Source organism: Gymnodraco acuticeps, unplaced genomic scaffold (genome assembly GCF_902827175.1).
Source record: "Gymnodraco acuticeps unplaced genomic scaffold, fGymAcu1.1, whole genome shotgun sequence".
In the NCBI taxonomy this organism is placed as follows: Eukaryota; Metazoa; Chordata; class Actinopteri; order Perciformes; family Bathydraconidae; genus Gymnodraco; species Gymnodraco acuticeps.
This window is the reverse complement of record NW_022990021.1, coordinates 1786689-1804847: the sequence shown is the minus strand read 5'-3', so window position 1 is coordinate 1804847 and position 18159 is coordinate 1786689. Positions and strand designations below refer to the sequence as shown.

Genomic DNA, 18159 nt, shown 5'->3' with positions numbered 1-18159 from the left:
TAATTTAGGATTAAGAATTGTACTGTATATGATTAAATGGGGGAGTTATGGCATAATGGTTAGGAGTTTTAGTTGCAATTCAATGTACATTCAATTCACAAACCTGGACCCCCCTTGAAAATGTTATCAGTCCATTAAATAGCTGTTATCAGTTGTAATCTGTACCATTCTTATTCTTCAAACAAGGCAAAATGTGCAAATGTAACATAATTGTTATGTCACTTAAGGTAAAATGTGTATTTCTGAACTTTCTGTGAGGTCTATAGTACAGCCTATGTTTTTTGTTTATCTTGTTGGCCTGCAATATAGTTAAATGCCATGTCATCACTGTAGTATTTTTCATTTTACACCCATGTTTAATTATGCAGTTGAGAGGAGGGAGATGAGGGCTTCTATAACTCCTACTCCTTTGTCACTCCTTTAATCCAAAACTCCAAACAGCCACACCCTAGACCTGCAGTGAACTTTGTAGATTCCTAAATTAAAATCACCTGTGATGACAACAGAGAAAACATAGCCAGTTTCAAAGTCACTTTGCTCCGGTTGCTCACAAGCCATGCACAACGAGGAAGCAGGTTTATTCCTTTCCTTGGAGCAAGCATAAATTCCAAGCTCTGACAAGGCCATATGCTTTTGTCATACTCCCAAACGTTTATCTTTGCACTTGTAAATCATATAGCATCCCCTGTTCTTTCAGTTATTTAAAGCAAAACTGTTTAGAAAGGAAGAGAGAAGAAATAAAAACATAAAAATGGACACATCTGTCACGGTACAAAGAACATCTGCGCTGATGGTAACAGGCGTTGCCTCTTCATTGAGAGGCATTGTGAGCTGTGGCAGAGCTTCACTCAGAGGAAGTCATTCTGAGCCATAACTCTGTCCTCGTCCACACCAGCAGACAAAACCTAATAAAGAGTGCAGGAGCTGGGGTTAGAGAACTGCCGGAGTGTTTTTAACAGGCTGTATAATGGACTGTGGTTGTCTTCACCAAGCATCTGTTGGACCTCGTGCTTTATGGTCTCATCCTTATTGTGTCTCCAGTGAAGCTTGGAGAGCAGAGGCCCCTAGAGTCAAGGCAGAGTGAACGTCTGCTCGCTTTATTTCCTCTCTATGGAGATCCAAGTTCCAGCTAGCAAAGTCATAAATCAGATCTGTGTGTGTGTGTGTTTGATCTTGTTCTTTGGTCATGCTAAACAATGCTTACGATAAATCAATTTACATCCTATACAAAATCCACCTACCAGCGACTTCTAAGCTAAAAAATACTACCACGTCACATTTGGTTCATTACAAAACCTCCAGAAAAATATATTTTGGGATTTTAACATGGCATTATGTGCAAAGGTATGTTTGTGAAAGCTAAACTTCACCCAGTCTTTATGCTAAGCTAAAGTGGTATTGATCTTGTCATTTGGTCCTTGAGCATATGTTCCAAAATGACATACTATTCCTTCAAGGTTCATAAATAATCGGTAGCAATAGGTAAGGAGGAAAACAAAAGTCCATATAGCAACAGACTAACATTCCCAAGCTTCATCTTTACAAACTGGTCACGTAACGTTATAAATCATAAAGTATATGATACACAGTCAGGTCTACAGTGTCAGCAGCACACAGCAGTAAACACATACTGTATGTCCCTGATTTACTGTGCACACTGGGGCAGAGGTCTCAACTAATGGAATATTTAATGTATCCATGACCGACACTTTAATCTGCGGTGAGACCTCCAGCTTGCAACTTTATCATATAAATCTGAGATACACTGTACAGCCCATCTGTGAGTTACAGCATTTAGACCCTCTGTGTATACACATAGACATGATCAAGCTTAAAAAAGATGTTCATAAACTGCTTTAAAATTGGTATCCTAATCAAAGGAAACATTTGAACACTTTGTAGTCTAGCTGCCTATACAAATCAAGATGTCGTTAAAACACATAATGATAACACCTGCAGGACTGTCGTCTGCCAGAAGCACTTGTCCCATCTGCCAGGATGTCAACATTAATGCTGTTTTATCTACACACCTCCATTATATTCACACAGCTGTGAATAAGCAACCACAGGTGCCTCACAATAACACAATTGACTGCTTCATATAAAGCTGTCAAGTGTGGATAATAACCCTCTCATTGATGCTCCCGCATCCTTGAATGTCATGTGATTTTGCAGATCTCAGATAGACGTAACGGCTCGATTCTCACAACTTTTGTGTGTCAGCATAGTGTGATAGATCTGTAATATTATGTTTTAAATACAAATATTTATTTTTATTTATTCCTCATGTTTTACAGTATTTTTACCCCTATTGGTCATATATCACATTTTGTGGTTTTCCTCTCCTGACTTTGCATGTGTTCGTCTATACAGTACATAGGTTCTAGCCTGAAGTTAAACTACTCTACAAGTACAATGTAAGTTTAGTGTTTTGTTTCCCCTTGAGACAATGCAGATAATTAATCATGGAGAGGATGCAATATTGCAATTGGAAAACGTTTTCATTCAACAACTCAATATACAGTTTTGAGGCCTACAATTAATGTTACATTAAAGTAAAATGTCAATACCCTTACTTGCCGATGATGAAGTCATATCACACTCAGGAAATATGCCATGAAATACAAAGACTATAGAGCTTATTGGTAAGAAAAAATGCAAGATAGTTTCCATGGAAATCAAACATAAATGCAAAATCTACAGTCACGTAAAGTTCTGATGTAAATAATAGCTCCGAATGTTTTCTTGTGTGGAAACAATATTTTCCAAATATCTGCTGTTACAATATTACATAACCTTTGTGAGAGTAATGATGAGTACAGGGAGGAATGGACTGCCTTACCGGCAACCCAACTTGATGGGCCAGCGCCAGCCATTGCAGAGGCTGGGGGGCAAGACACAGCCCTTATGGGGCATCTGAACAGCGTGTAAATTGTACATTGTAAACATTTTGACAATAAAGCTGATCTTTTGTACAGTGCTTTTGGTTCTCTTTTATTTACCACAGTCATTAGGCAACATTACAATAGTGTACAGTGTGGCAATATAATAACAATAAACTGTGCCAGGTGTGTTGTATTCACAGTAAATAGGCTCAGCAGCAAACACACCATTATTATATATCTTCCTGAGACCCACTGCCATAAACACTACGGAAACCTACATGTTAGTTTTGGCCCATAGTGGACTCCATTTTGTATTGTGTAAAATGGGGGGGGAATAAAAAGTTAGCAAATCCCCATGTCCTCCTCAGAGGACATTCATAAAAACATTTCGTTTTAGGTCAAATAATATTTAAAATGATTATCATTTGTGTATGTGCCTCTGCCATTCCCCCACAAGGTTTTCATATTCTATCCCAGCTGCAAATTTGGGGTAGGACACAATAAATAAAGCTTGGCCAGTTTATAACCGATGAAACATGATGGTATCAGAATAATCACTTACATGTGATGTATAGGATGCTACACAGGTCACTGTAAAGATAAAGTGTCAGAGGAGAAATAAGCAAGATACAGGATCTGTTTAATCGCCATGTAGGTTCTCTTTTATTGCACACTCAAGACATAACAGTAGTAAATAGAAGTTCACATTTTTAATGTAAATAAAATAGAAGTTGTAAATGTAAATTAACATTTTCAATATAAAATAAAGTGTCAGTTGTATCAAGACAATATAATAACAGTAATAACAATAATACAAAATAAACTGTGTAGGGATAGGCTCAGCAGCAGACACACCTTAGTGCAAAGTTGTGTGTCAGTATTAATAACAGTGGCATATATATATATATAATAACAATACAAAATGAACTGTCCCAGGTGTAGGGATAGGCTCAGCAGCAGACAAAGTGTAGTGCAAAGTTATTATTAACAGTGGCAACTATAGGGAGGAAGACCTGTTGGCTTTCACTAGCTGGGAAAGCACTTCCAGAAACCCATTCTGAAAAGAGGTTTGTCGCTCATCCTGGCGCCGCTCCGACAATTCATCCTGGCGCTCCTGGTGCTCCATCTGCCGCGTCAACACTTCAGCCTGGAGCTCCATCATCGTGAGCATCTTGTCCTCCGTTTCCTGGGCCTTAATTAACAGCCCCATCTGATCGCTGTGCATCGACTCTTTGACCACGGCACGCCGGTCCTCCATCGCCTCGACGGTGTCAAAGAAATTCTCATCCCGTGCTCGCTTTCCTAAGAGGAAAAATAAGCAAGATACAAGATCTGTTTAGTCGCCATGTAGTTTTACAACATACTAGGAATGTGTTTACTAGTCAACATTGGACAGGGTGCAGGCAGGGACAAGACAGTGTACACAATGCAGGTGTATAGTAGAAGATAATATAGGATCAAATAGCATACAAAATAATATATATATATATACACATACACACTGTGTGTGTGTGTGTGTGTGTGTGTGTGTGTGTGTGTGTGTGTGTGTGTGTGTGTGTGTGTGTGTGTGTGTGTGTCGCACAAAGTCCCCTTATTTATTGTTTTGTATTTTTGAAGAGTGCTTAATGTATGCTTGAACTTTGTTGAGACAAGTTTTCTTACCGGAAGTCATGTGACCTCTAGCCCGGATGTTTACAATGTTTGTGAGAGTAAAAAGGGCGCGAAAAATTGTAAACGCCGGTTGAGGCGAACACGTTTTCACGCTGTTCATATTTGTACCAAGAAGGAAATAAACGTGATTGTGAACATCAGTTCGATGCGTAACGTTCTTTCAAGACCAAGTTACAGTGTGTGTACCTTTGCGTTTGGTTGGTGGCAAGCAAGCGCTGCTGTTGCGATCTGGAGGGGAAAGCTCGCTTGTTTCCAATCCTGAGAGTTGTCCAGCCTCGCCTGAAACACACGATTAGTGCCATGAGTTAGTGAAGCAAATTACAGAAACACTGCACACTTATTCACAAGTCAAACCGTTTTCATAGCGGCCAAGAATATCTAGCTAGCTAGATGTTATTAGCCAGCTTGGGGCCGGCCTGCTAACAGTGTTAGCCAGTTCAGCCTAGCATGGCTAGCTCGATCTACTGAGCAAATAAAAGTACACCTGAGGCCATTATTGTGTAGATTAAAATCCCAGTGCATGTAGTTTATTTTACCTTCGTCGTTCGCCACTGAATCCGCCGTTTGAGCGGCCTCCCACACCATCGTGCCCGAATCGACGGTCAATGCTGTGCCGGAGAATGAAGGTCTGTGGCCGAGCAGAGCATCCAAGCGCTCGTACCATTTATTTATGATTGCCACTAAAGGGGAAAAGTACGAGTGAAAGTACTCCGGTGTGAACGCGGCTAATGCTTATTAAAGAAGACACTATAGGGCACAGTGAGGGACACAACCCCCTCATGCACCAGAGGCCCTCAAACCACATGATACACTATTGACTTCCAGGGCCATCCTGTGGTACAAGCAAACAACCAGGCAGCCTTTTTTGCAGGCTTTCTCTAAATAAAACTGCACCCAAGGCTGCTGGTGTAATTGATCAGTCTGTACAATATGGCTTGCAGAGAAACTAAATAATCAAGGGCTGAAACCTGTGTATTATAGGGTGTACTTTATAATTATAATGCTTAACATATTTTTTCATTTATCCTGTAAATGCGCATTTTTTTTTTAGCGAATAACATTTCCAACATGGATACATTTTTTAACTAATTGCTAAAATTATTAAGTTGGTTAATAATAAACACGTGAGAACAAATATATTGCACGCTTCATTATTACCAATGCCGATCAGGTTGACTAACTCTCCTGTACTTTTTGAACACACTTGATACTGTTTGGTAATTCATGTCATCTGTAAGCTTCTTTATTAAAACCTCCTGGTGTGTTAATGATGCCAATGATTTTTAAAACATGTAGTGGCCTGACTTTTTAAGTTACACAGTCATGCACCCTGGTGGACAACGGGCGCATTTCATTGGATTAATCCTAATTGTAGTTCACCGCCAGCACAATAGAGGGCACATTTGTATTTGTAGATCAATGTACTTTTGTGGACAAAATAACCAAAGAAGAAAAGGCCCCTCAACTGAGGAAAATGGCCGACGTTGAGGTGGACATCGCGTCCACAATAACGAATAATGGCAACGAACACGTGTAAGTCATTTAATTTAATATAAGACGTTTGTGGTAATACGGTGCAAGTGTCGACCCCGCCTAACATCAAAGGGGAATTGTTCTGTACGTTTTAGCTGCGGGGGTTAACAGTAGCATCTTCACGTTGTTGCCGGGGCTAACGTTAGCTAAATCGCTCACCGACGACTAGCTAACGTTCTTAGCCAACCAGCTAATGTTCTTTAGCTCACCTAGCTTTACATTTTGCTAAACGCATAACATATAGAAGTGTACTTCATCCGCGTCCTTGTTTATTTACGTCCACACTATGTTCCTATGAGACCTTATGCAACCAAACACTTGTGTTTGGTCCCATGTGCCTATCATGTAAAGTAAGTTAGCATAGCTTGACGCTACCTGAGGATGAAGCTTGCTTGCTAGCTCTAACTTTGCTAGTAACGGTTAGCGTATCCGTGCTAATGAGAGAACACCGTCTTGGTGGGAAGAATGAAACAGTGAAGTGTGCATGGTTACACATGGTTTTGTCGCCTCCCTAATAAGCAGACATTTCTCAAAAAGTTGTGCCTATTCATATTAGCGTTTCTGCATAGTGTGTTTTGCCGTTTTTATCTTAATTCGGCACATTACGTAATCATGGTTTAAACTACTCGTCTAACTGGTGCTCACAGTGATCTTAAAACTTACCTCTGATGAGTTAGATGTTGTTCTAAAAGGACTTTAAAGCTATACTTTATTTTGCAACATATTTGCGCCATTTCAGTCAATGTATGCTTGAAGACGGCAGCAGTTCCTGTGGTGTTTTGAGAAATAAATGCAATGTAAACAAAACAACTAATATAAGTATTTATTTAATCATATTTATTAAAGTGGACTTTCTGAAGAAGATTTTAAGGACACAAGTTAATTTCACCACAGTACCTATATCAGTGATACCAAAGACTGGTTGCCAATGGTTACCAGTGTTGGAGGAGAGACAACAATATAAAGCCTTTGTACTACTAAGCTGTGCAAGTCTACATCTGGGGGTTATGTCATAATCATTTGATGAACTGATTATTATTTTCATTTCATTCATTCTGAATAGCTTGAAGTAGAAACTATCATTGTGAATCAGTTATGTCATGGCTGATGCGTGATCCCGCTTAACAAGATCTGGATTATCTTTGGACCAGGTTTTTTTTATACAATTGTTGTCCGTTAATCCCGTCAATCGTCATGTTTGGATAGTAATTTTAGCAATACTATGTTTTTGTGTGTGCTCAATGTTCAAGATTGTTCTCTCCTATGCAGAAAGCAAGATCTGGAGATCCAGGAAAAAAGTGGAAATGAGGACAGCGGAGATGTGTCTGAAGAAGAAGGAGAAGAGGAGGAAGAGGTAGGGGTGGACAAGAGCAAGACCTAAATATCCTCAGTGGTATGATGCCATGATTCTGATCAACATTCTACCTTCAATTTATTTTGAATTTTATTTTTTAATTAAGCAATCTAAAAAAAAAATCTTAAACTGTATCAGCAATGGGGCTTCAAAAATATTATACTCATTTAACAACAGTGTCAGTTATATGTTTGACCTTGTGGACAAAGGGAGAAAAAAAAGTATCAAACAACAGATAAATAATTCCCTTCGTTTAATTTCATTTTTAGTTTTCCCCTTAGTGAATTTTCATTTCTATGGGGTGAAGGCATCATTATGTCATAACATCATTACATACAAGCAAAACTACAAAATTAAAATAATACCCATATTTATTCTGTTTTGATTTGTTACTTTAACACTGTCTGACATTCAAGAGATAAGTGTTCAACCATATACCAATGAAGAGCAAAGATAATAGCTATGCTTATACAAGAGATCTATACATTTAAATAATGGGATTATCTTAAACCTGAATAAAATGTCAAGCTGATATGTTGTCTCTTCCTAGGAGGAGGCAGAGACTAATGGTGAGAAGACTGAAGAGGCGTCCAAACATCACAGCAGCAGCAGCGGTAAACACAAGCGGAAAAAACACAAGCATCGCAGTAAGCACAAAAAACACAAGCATGTCTCTGATGAGGACAAGGACCGTAAACGCAAGCATCGTCACAAACACAGGAAACACAAGCGCAAAGAGGGCTCGTCTCCCTCTGCTGCTGCTGCCGCTGCCGCTGCCGCCCTGTTTTCCTCCGGCCACAAAAAAATGGAATCCTCTCCCTCCTCTGGAAATCCAAGTCTGGATGACAGGGCCTTGCTGGAGGACTTGGAAAAACAGAGGGCCATGATCAAAGCTGAGCTGGACAGCCAGTTGATGGAGGGAAAGGTCCAGTCAGGCATGGGTCTGATCCTTCAGGGTTATAACTCTGGATCCGAAGAGGATGGAGAAGGCAGGATGAGAAATGGAGAACGGCGTCAAAGGGGCAGCTCAGGAAAAACTACATCTCCCAGAGGGGCAAAAGGTGGGAAGTCTAGACGGGACTCAACAGAGGGTAGTAAGTCCGCCTCAAAGCGCCGTAGTCGGAGTAAGTCTGCTGACAGGCTAGGGCAGGTCAAGGAGCCAAAGCAGGAAAAGGTGACCAAAACCCCCAAGGACACAACTGGTAAAGACAGAGGCCGCGGCAGAAGCAGGTCAAAAGACAGAAAGCCTTCGGACAGCACTGATAGGTCCAAGGACAGAACAACAAAGTCCAACTCAGGCAGCCGTACTGATAAACGTTCCTCTCCACCACGGGACGAGAGACCAAACCAGGAGAGAGCAAGAGGGCGGTCCAGATCACGAGAACGACCGGGTCGCTCAGACGCCGACAGGGACAAACGGCCCGCTAAGTCCCCATCCAAGGACGCATCCTCTGGGAAAGAAAACCGTTCCCCTCACAGACGAGGGCCCCACAGCCCTATGAAGAAACGCAGTGCTTCCCCTCGCCACAGAGAGGCTCACAATCCCGCAGCTACTGCCGCTGACAAGGCATCCAAACAGAGCCAGTCTCCTATCAGAACAAGGTCCCCCCCTCGGAGACCCCGCAGCCGCTCGCCAGACCCCAGGAGGAGGGAAGCTGACAGACAAGACTCACCGATGAGGTTATTAAACAAGCTGTTTTAACTTTTATAACTTCTAATGGTAATATAGGTTGACTGACACACAGGAGTCAGTGTTACATGCCACACAAGTGGTTATTACAATGAATGAATTCAATCTTAAAGATGAACAGGGATCAAGTGTTGGACAATAAAATAAGGGAAAAAAGGACTGTTTAAACATTTCTTTACTTTTAAAAAATGTCTTCCAGTCACATTCAAGATATACCACATACAGATACAAATTTAAATACAGAAAAAGAAAGTAAGGGCATGGAGTCCCTTGCCCACTCCATTGGCTCTGTGAAACGGTAAAAGTAATCACAGTTATGATAGCTTTTCCTGATGGTCCTTTTGCACAGTAACTGTTAAGTTAGAATGTAGAATGTGCGGTTGAGCTCATCTCTCCACTCCCTTGATGTTTTCAGGAAGCGCCCCCGGCCAGATGCTGGGCCAGGCAGAGATCGCTCACGAGAGAACAGCCCCAGAGGAGTCGCTCGGCGCAGGATGAGTCGCTCACCTCTAAGAAGGAGGTCCATGTCACCTCGACGACGCTCCCGCTCCTCCCCTCGCAGACGGAGCAGGTCTCCACTGGCACACAGGTGATTGCACTTTTCATTCGCACTTCGATTCAGCTTTTGACATTTTCTCATTCTTTGATGCTTCTCTTTGGTGTTTTGCAGTGAGCATCAAAACTTTATTTACTAGTGTTATGGCAAGTAACAAGGTAATAAACTATCACTCCTTCACATCCATGCCTTGCAGGCCAGGGGACAGGGACCGGTATGGAAGACCCAGACAGTACCGACGCTCAATGTCCCGCGACCGGGACAGGAGACGAAGACGCACCAGAGACGAAGACAAGTTCAAGGGCAGCCTGTCGGAGGGCATGAAGGTCGACCAGGAGTCCTCAGAGGGAGAAGTGTGAGTAAAACCGGATTGTTACCCTTCTGTATCTTTGTGATACTGTTTTACAAATTATATTAAGGTTTCATGTTTGATTTTAGTTCAAATGCCAAGTGAAAATGGAAGACAAATATAGACTTGCATTTTGTGAATCATATATTCTATGAATCTGTGTTAATAAAGTTTTAGTCAGTTTATGTCATGCAAAGTGATCAGATCATTTATAAGTTCAAAAGTGTATTAGATACAGTGTTCCATGACTGCTACCTAGCTGACTAATATTGGATCACCTACATTGGCCCTGATAATGAAAAGATTGTGCATATCCATCATTCTGACCATTTTTGTTTGCAGTTTAGAGGACTTTGATGGAGAGGAGGTAGATGAAGAAGCTCTCATTGAACAGCGTCGCCAGCAGCGCTTGGCCATCGTCCAGGTCTGTTTACATTTGATTCATCCCTGCTGTTAAATAAGTCTTAAATATAAATCAGTCTGATGTTGGTGAAAAAGTTGTTAATAAACACCCTTTTCAATGGACCGTGCTTACTGTGTTTGAGATGTATTCTAATGGTCGCTCAATGTTTACAGAAATACAAGGCTGGGAATGAGGACTCCAACATGGTGTCGGAGCCCTGCAGCCCTCAGAGCAGCACACGCAGCCGCTCCCCGTCCCCAGACGACATCTTGGAGCGAGTAGCTGCAGACGTCAAGGAGTACGAGCGGGAGAACCTGAACACCTTCGAGGCCAGCATCAAAGCCAAGCACAACCTCATCGCCCAGGAGAAAGACGGTAAGGTCTTGACACATGATTGTATCTGTCGGCAAACAAGGCCAACTGAATGAACAACTTCGCGGTTAACTGCAATTAATAACTCTAAAAGAATAAGGGGAGGTTGGTGGTGCATTGTACATTATCTACTGGATATATGCACAATCATTTATACAATTTATGTGTACGGTGGCATTGACAGGTCAATCTTCAGCACCTCATCCCCATTCAAGAACTTGTTCCTCCACACCTGCTAGCCAGAAGTATGATCACACTAGTTCTCCAGAGGGCCTCAATCATGTATGGCTTAAACTCTTTGGTCAAATGGAATGAGGAATAGGTCAATCACAAAAGTACTCTGATACAGCCATCCGTGGCAGAATGGGGTTAGCTGGACCCTGGTAACTACAGTGTATTGCAATCTAATGCCTCACCCATCACTTATACCTTTTGAAATGTAGCTGCATTCATCACTGAAGTGCACAATCTTCTGAGAACATGGAGATCAGAACCCGGAACAGCTAAAAGCTCCATCAAGGACAGCAATCACTGTGAATAGTGTCCTCTCAGCTTTCTGGCTTTGATTTTTATCGTAAGCAAATGGCATTTTTTACAATGCCATTTCCCCCGTTCAATCATGGTCACTCCAGAAAGTCCAAATCACATTTTTGCCCTGCCTTTTAAATTCAGTGAACTAAAAAGGGCATTGATGTTTGCACTTCCGAACACTTTTTCTGGCCTATTATACACGGTGATGACTTAGACTGACCAAAGAATGACGGTCTATACAAAACAGAAATGGCTCTATTTGTGTAAGAAATGCAGAGTTGTGTGATGCAGGGATTTTAATTTTGTTTCTTTCTGTCGTGTTCATTCAGTTGCTGGCTTGTAATCCAAAGCGTGGGTGTCTCTGCCACCTGCAGCATGTTTTGATCTCTGCAGAGTATGTGAATCAAATACATGTTCCAGATATTCTGTTTTACAACATGCTGGATTACTTGAAGCTCATCCAGTTGTTTTATTGTTTTTGTTCGTTTCAGGAGCAAACCCAAAGAAGCCTTCAGCGCCCGACATGTTTACAGAGTCAGATGACATGTTTGCTGCTGACTTTGATGTGAGTACTTTGTGTTAGGATTTAGGAAAATGAAAAGTCAACTTTTAGCAGCACATCTGAGCTTCACTCTACTCTTCTGCTGTTTGTTATCTTTGTAATGTTCACTGGCTTTGTAGGAAATTGAGAGAATAAAGTGATAATGGGAAACACTGGAGTCTCAGCACCTGTTATGTGCCACTGACCTCATTCTTTGTGTTTCTGCAGAGTGCCAGGATGAGAGCAGCAGGTGTAGGGAAGGACTTCAAAGAGAACCCTAACCTCAGGGACAACTGGACCGATGCTGAGGGTTACTACCGTGAGTGCTGCCTCTGTGTACCTTAGCAACTTCATATAAACACTGCTTCCTTTCAAAGCTTGTCCATATAAGGCGTATGCATCTTAATTTACTTTATCAATCCTTATGCCTCACTTTATTTTTTTTTGCAGTGAAAAAAAAGCCCCCTTCACAAAACTCCCCATGGTAAAAAAAAAAATGAACAACAAACATTTGAACACAGTGCACTAGGTTTGACACCTGATCAAATGAAAGTATACTTTTATTCTGTAACATTGGATCAAAATGGTGGAAATGTTTCTTGTTATGGCGTTTCTATATCAGTATTTTTGCTACACAGTAGGGCTGAATGATTCATCGATTTTAAAACGAAATTGCGATTTGAAATGATGCAATTATCAAATCGCAAAGCCTGAGATTCTTTTTAGTTTAAAAAAAAAAAAAAACACTTCTTGTGTGTCAGTCATCCACACCAATCAGAAGTGCTGTGCTCCACATGTACCAGTCATTGTTAACCAATCAGAAGTGGCCCATGATAGAAGGTGATAGACAGATTGATCCAATCACCTGCCAAGTATTTTTGAAATACTTTTCCAAATGGCTTCCAATGGAGCATTCCTAGATGAAACAAAGCATCTGGGTCAGGTTAATAATGTTCCATCACATGTTTTACATCTATTACAGGGTGAATCTTAAACTGAAGCTTGACTTTAAAGCAACCCAACGGAAGTTTCATGTAAGTTTAGTTCTTTCACTCGTAGCTCGGGCTGCGGGTGTGCTAGAGACGGGAACGCGTTGATACGACCTTCCCAGCCGGAGATATGGCCGCATTTTACAATAAACCTCCGTTGGGTCGCTTAAAAACAAATATCGCAAATCTAATTGCAATCGCAATATCTGTCAGAAAAATCGCAATTCGATTATTTCCCCAAATCGTGCAGACCTACTACACAGTTTGTTATATAGTTAATATAGGAGCTGAGGTTGAGCTTTCAAAATTCTAAGAAAGAAAAACAAGCCAAACATTTCCAGGTAACCTGTTCTACACCGCCCCCCCCCTGATACCGGGGGGAAAAACGCGTCATCTGCAGGAAACGGCGTCTGAGGGCATCTTAATATTCAATAAACTGAATGTTTTATATCCATGTAACGGGAAGAAACTCAGCTAACTGATCTTTTTTTTTTTTTTTAACCCCACAAAGCTAGCGCTGAGCCTATGAATTAGCCACGAGCGAAAAAATGCTAACGCATTACTGCACAGAAACTCACTCATAACACCCTTATTACTTATCGTAGCTGCACGTCCAACCCATCGATTCGCAACGTGAAAAGACACAGAATCGATCAGTACATACATCACCACTCCATGGAGTGGTGATGTATGTACCGATCGATTCTGTCATGTTTCTGTCATGTCGAGTTCTTATCATGATAAGAACTCGCGAAGATATTAACAAGAACAGACATCAAAACATGTGGCGCTCGGTAGCTGAAAACGGCAAAATGGCTCAACTTTGTCGTTGTCTGGTCAAAAGTGATCTTCAATGGCAATAAAACGACAAAAACGCTGCTGAAGTTAATCCATAGGTTAATCCAATGTGTCTGTGTCCCTTTGAAATTATTTCTGATAATCCATAAGCAATAAACCTGCTTTTCCGTTTCCAGATGTCAGAGCGAGAGATAGGTTCGCTCTCATACAAAACTGCATGCGCTTAGCTCTCATTTCTCAATAGTAAGGTGTGTATGTGGAAATTCCCCTTTGATTCTATTGGCTCTAACGGTCAAAAAGAGATGTCAATCACCAAAATCGACCAATGGGTTCCAGAGAAACGGTAAACATGGTTATTTCCACCCAAATCACCTCAGAGGTGGAGTTTTTTTTGCTAAACCTCTCTTAAAAAGGTCACATGTCACTTGCTTTGCATCAATCTTGATACAGGGTACTTATTATATGTTGTACTTTGGATTCCTAAAGCTTTTAGTCTACCTTACCATCATCCAAGGGTAGTTTTCACTAAGTAAAAAATAATTTTTGGACGGACACTATAATTTACAGTTTTATGCTATTATATGTTTAATCTGAATTTTCTTTAAAATAAAAAACATCTATATTGATTCTGACTTTTCTACATCCAACTCACAGGTTTATCATTGCTTTGAGAAAAAAGATTATTAATTTTTCCCTTTTTAGAAGGGAAGATATGGTCATTTGTTCTGGGAATGTCATTTTCGAGCCTGAGACCTGAAAAACAGTCTCAGTGCTTATCGGGTTAAGTGGAGAATCAGCCTTTCTGTTTTTAACCATTTTATGAATTGTCATCATTTAGGGGTGAATATTGGGGAGACACTTGACAAGCGCTACGATGTTTACGGCTACACCGGCCATGGAGTATTCAGCAACGTGATCAGAGCCAGGGACACTGCCAGGGCCGGCCAGGAGGTGGCAGTCAAGATCATCAGAAACAATGAGCTCATGTGAGTCATACCTTTTTTCTATATGACTAAAAACATTTCTTTGAATGTAAAATATATATATATACAAACTTGTTTGGACGTCAGAAATACAATACTCTAAACAACAATAATCCTATGGATGTTGATATAATTACATTTATTTTTTGTTTTGCTTAACAGGCAGAAGACCGGGTTGAAGGAGTTAGAATTCCTCAAGAAGCTGAATGATGCGGATCCTGATGACAAGTTCCACTGCCTCCGCCTCTTCAGGCACTTCTACCACAAGCAGCATCTTTGTCTGGTATTTGAGCCTCTCAGGTACTGAAAAAAGGAACACTTCACCTTTCTTCTCATTATTTGAGATCCATTGCTGTTTTTAGAATGTATGTGTTGCACTCACTTTTTAATTTCCTGTTCTATTCTCCTCTGCAGTATGAATTTGCGAGAGGTGTTGAAAAAATACGGTAAAGATGTCGGGCTCCACATCAAGGCAGTGCGCTCCTACAGCCAGCAGCTTTTCTTGGCCCTCAAGCTGCTCAAACGCTGCAATATACTTCATGCTGACATCAAGCCAGACAATATCCTGGTAGGGTGTAAACCCCATTCTTAAAAAATTGTATTTAAAGAGAAAATTACATTATTTTACGTGTACATTTTCCCCCCTTAAAGGTGAATGAGTCAAAGACCATTTTGAAGCTCTGTGATTTCGGTTCTGCATCACATGTCGCTGACAATGACATCACACCATACCTGGTCAGCAGATTCTACAGAGCTCCAGAAATCAGTGAGTTGCATTATTTTGTACCTCACCATTAATGAGTTCCATTTCGATCTGGACCTAGCTCACAATTATTTGTCTCCATCTCAGTCATAGGAAAGCCGTACGACTATGGGATCGACATGTGGTCTGTTGGCTGCACTTTACATGAGCTTTACACTGGCAAAATCCTGTTTCCTGGATCCTCCAACAACCACATGATCAAACTAGCTATGGACCTCAAAGGCAAGATGCCCAACAAGGTAAAATTATGTCATATGACTTCACTTCCTTCAGTTATTGTTTCAGTTTCCTAGATGAAGTGTGTCGCGTTGCTGTTCCATGCAGTGTTCCAGAAGTTGGCTGATGCAATATCGTGCTTTTCTCTCCTCAGATGATCCGTAAAGGCTTGTTCAAAGACCAGCACTTCGATCAGAATTTAAACTTCCTGTACATTGAAGTAGACAAAGTGACAGAAAGGGTAAGGAGTTTCCTACATCTTTTCCAGCACATTTCCAGCTGATGAAATACCATTTCTATTAGTTATAAAATGTTGTTTCATAAGCTGTTCAGGCCATACATTCAGATTGTGTTAAATATTGAAAATGACTTGACGTCTTTGTCATTTCTCTGCGCTATCAGGAGAAGGTGACGGTGATGAGCACCATCAACCAGACCAAAGACCTGCTGGTTGACATGATAGGACACCAGCGACTGCCCGAGGATCAGAGGAAGAAAGTGATGCTGCTGAAGGACATGCTGGATAGCACCTTAATGCTGGACCCAGCCAAACGCATCAGCATCAACCAGGCCCTGCAGCACCCCTTTATCCAGGAGAAAATCTGACACCTGAACGCCACACAGTCCCAGAGCAGACACAGAACCGACCACTAAAGCCCGCTCTGACAAACTCTGCAGCGAAGCAGCCAACCCACAGACCTTTATTCAGATTGTCATGGCTTTCTGTTCTTCTTCAACTCTATTTTGGTTATGGATACATCATTTTGTTTTATTGTAAATAGATTATTGAAATGGTAGCCATTCTTGAAGACATTGATTTTCGTGATATATCTTTGTAAACTTTTCCCCCGGCAATGCAGTTATGGACTTTTCTTTTTTATTTAACTGGCATTGGAGTGACAGATGTTTAAAAAAATATAATTCCTGTACATACTGTATGTCTATTGCATTAACAATCTCAAGCAGCAGACAGTTGAGTTTTGTCGTAGTTGCAGATGACTAAATACATTGATTCTTTTTTATAACAATTCTCATCGTGAGGCGATGCATGCTTTTGAATGTGCACCCTTTGTGCTCTAGATTTCTGTGGTGCAGGCCCGTAAATGCTCTGTATACAGCATCAGTGTCCCAATTGTGACAGCAACACCTCCCACCCCTAACCAAGTCTTTAGGCCTTGAGGTCTGAGCTGAAGGAATAGATGCATATTATGTACTCCTTGAACAAGAGTTTTCTTTTTTTTGTCAAAGCAGCTAGTTGTTGTTTTTCTGTTGCTGGACATTTCCATGTTTTTTACCTTCCTCCCCTTCCAGCACTCTGGCTAGGCCCTGGCTCTTAAGGCTCTCGCATTCAAGTGCCTCCTGGATGAGCCTAGTGTGTTAAAACACCCAACATACGCTGGCAAATTGAAGCCACACCTGTGACCCTCCTCTCCCACTGTATATAGTCCATAGTTTCTGTCGGTTCATGTGTGATTGATATTTTTTTTTTCATGAAGTAGTGATAAAATCAATCTTGTGATTTCAATAAAGAATAGTTGTGGGAACGCTGCTGACGGAGCACCTTCAGTATAAGACAACTTTTTAGTAATAAAATGTTTCCTATTGTATACAAACCCCCTTTCTTCATTTTATCCCTAATATGTTCCCACATCCTGTTTATCATTAGTGCAATTCATACAGTTGAAAGTGTACTGATTGCTCAACTGGATGTTACCTGTCCAGAAAATGCCTTTTTATCCTTGTAGCTCGGTAAGTGCAGTATTATAAAAAAGCCACTGAGTGAAATGATATTGCTGCAGCCTCAGAGCATCGGCAGTGGAAAGTGTAAAGGTCCCCTTCATTTCCGTCACATGATTGCACTTGAGGTGAGCTGCTAAAAAGCATAATGGGGGACTTTCTTAGAAAAGATTCCCTTTTTCCTCCATCTGAAAAGTTAGGTAATGGTGCAAGAGCTCTTGGCATGCACAAAGCCAATTGAAAGGACTTCTGATATGCGATGATGGGCTATGAGCCTGGGGATACATGTGAGCTGGTAACCACTAGTAGAGATGTCAGTGTAATAAACAGGAATACTGAAACCCACTGGCCTCTAATCTCAGCACAGAGACGAGGTCTTTAAATGTGAATATGTAACCAAATAAGGCATTTATAATCATCAAATGTGTGAGTAAGGGATCAAAACACTGCATAGCTCAGCCCTTACGGTGCAGTTGTAATTTCTTGAAATGATCAGAAGAGGGCATCAGAAGCTCTAGATATTCTCCATCAGTGAAGTCACTGATGGAGAATGATCTTGAAACTTTTATTTGAAATGACAGGTCTATCTTACCAAGTACAAATGTAAAGTATCAACAGACTTAATATGTATTTACTGTCTATTAATTTGCATGGCACGGTTATGTTTGGCGGATTAATTGGTAAATCAGCTTGAATGATAGTGACATACGGAGTGTGTGCAGAAGTAGGTCTTCTGTTTGACATTACGTTACATTACATGTCCTCTGTTGGATTGTCGCCATAAAAAA

General features: G+C 41.0%; 1 protein-coding gene across 1 annotated transcript; it reads left to right on the top strand.

Annotated features, from left to right (window-relative positions):
* The first annotated feature begins 5950 nt into the window (after positions 1-5950).
* prpf4bb (pre-mRNA processing factor 4Bb) lies at positions 5951-17243 on the top strand. Its single transcript, XM_034214130.1, has 16 exons — positions 5951-6089; positions 7359-7443; positions 7994-9123; positions 9549-9722; positions 9886-10044; positions 10381-10462; positions 10615-10816; positions 11836-11909; positions 12114-12204; positions 14511-14658; positions 14818-14955; positions 15070-15223; positions 15307-15421; positions 15506-15657; positions 15789-15875; positions 16037-17243. The coding sequence occupies exons 1-16, from the start codon at positions 6031-6033 to the stop codon at positions 16238-16240; spliced, it is 3054 nt and encodes a 1017-aa protein (XP_034070021.1). The 5' UTR covers positions 5951-6030; the 3' UTR covers positions 16241-17243.
* The last annotated feature ends 916 nt before the right edge of the window (positions 17244-18159 follow it).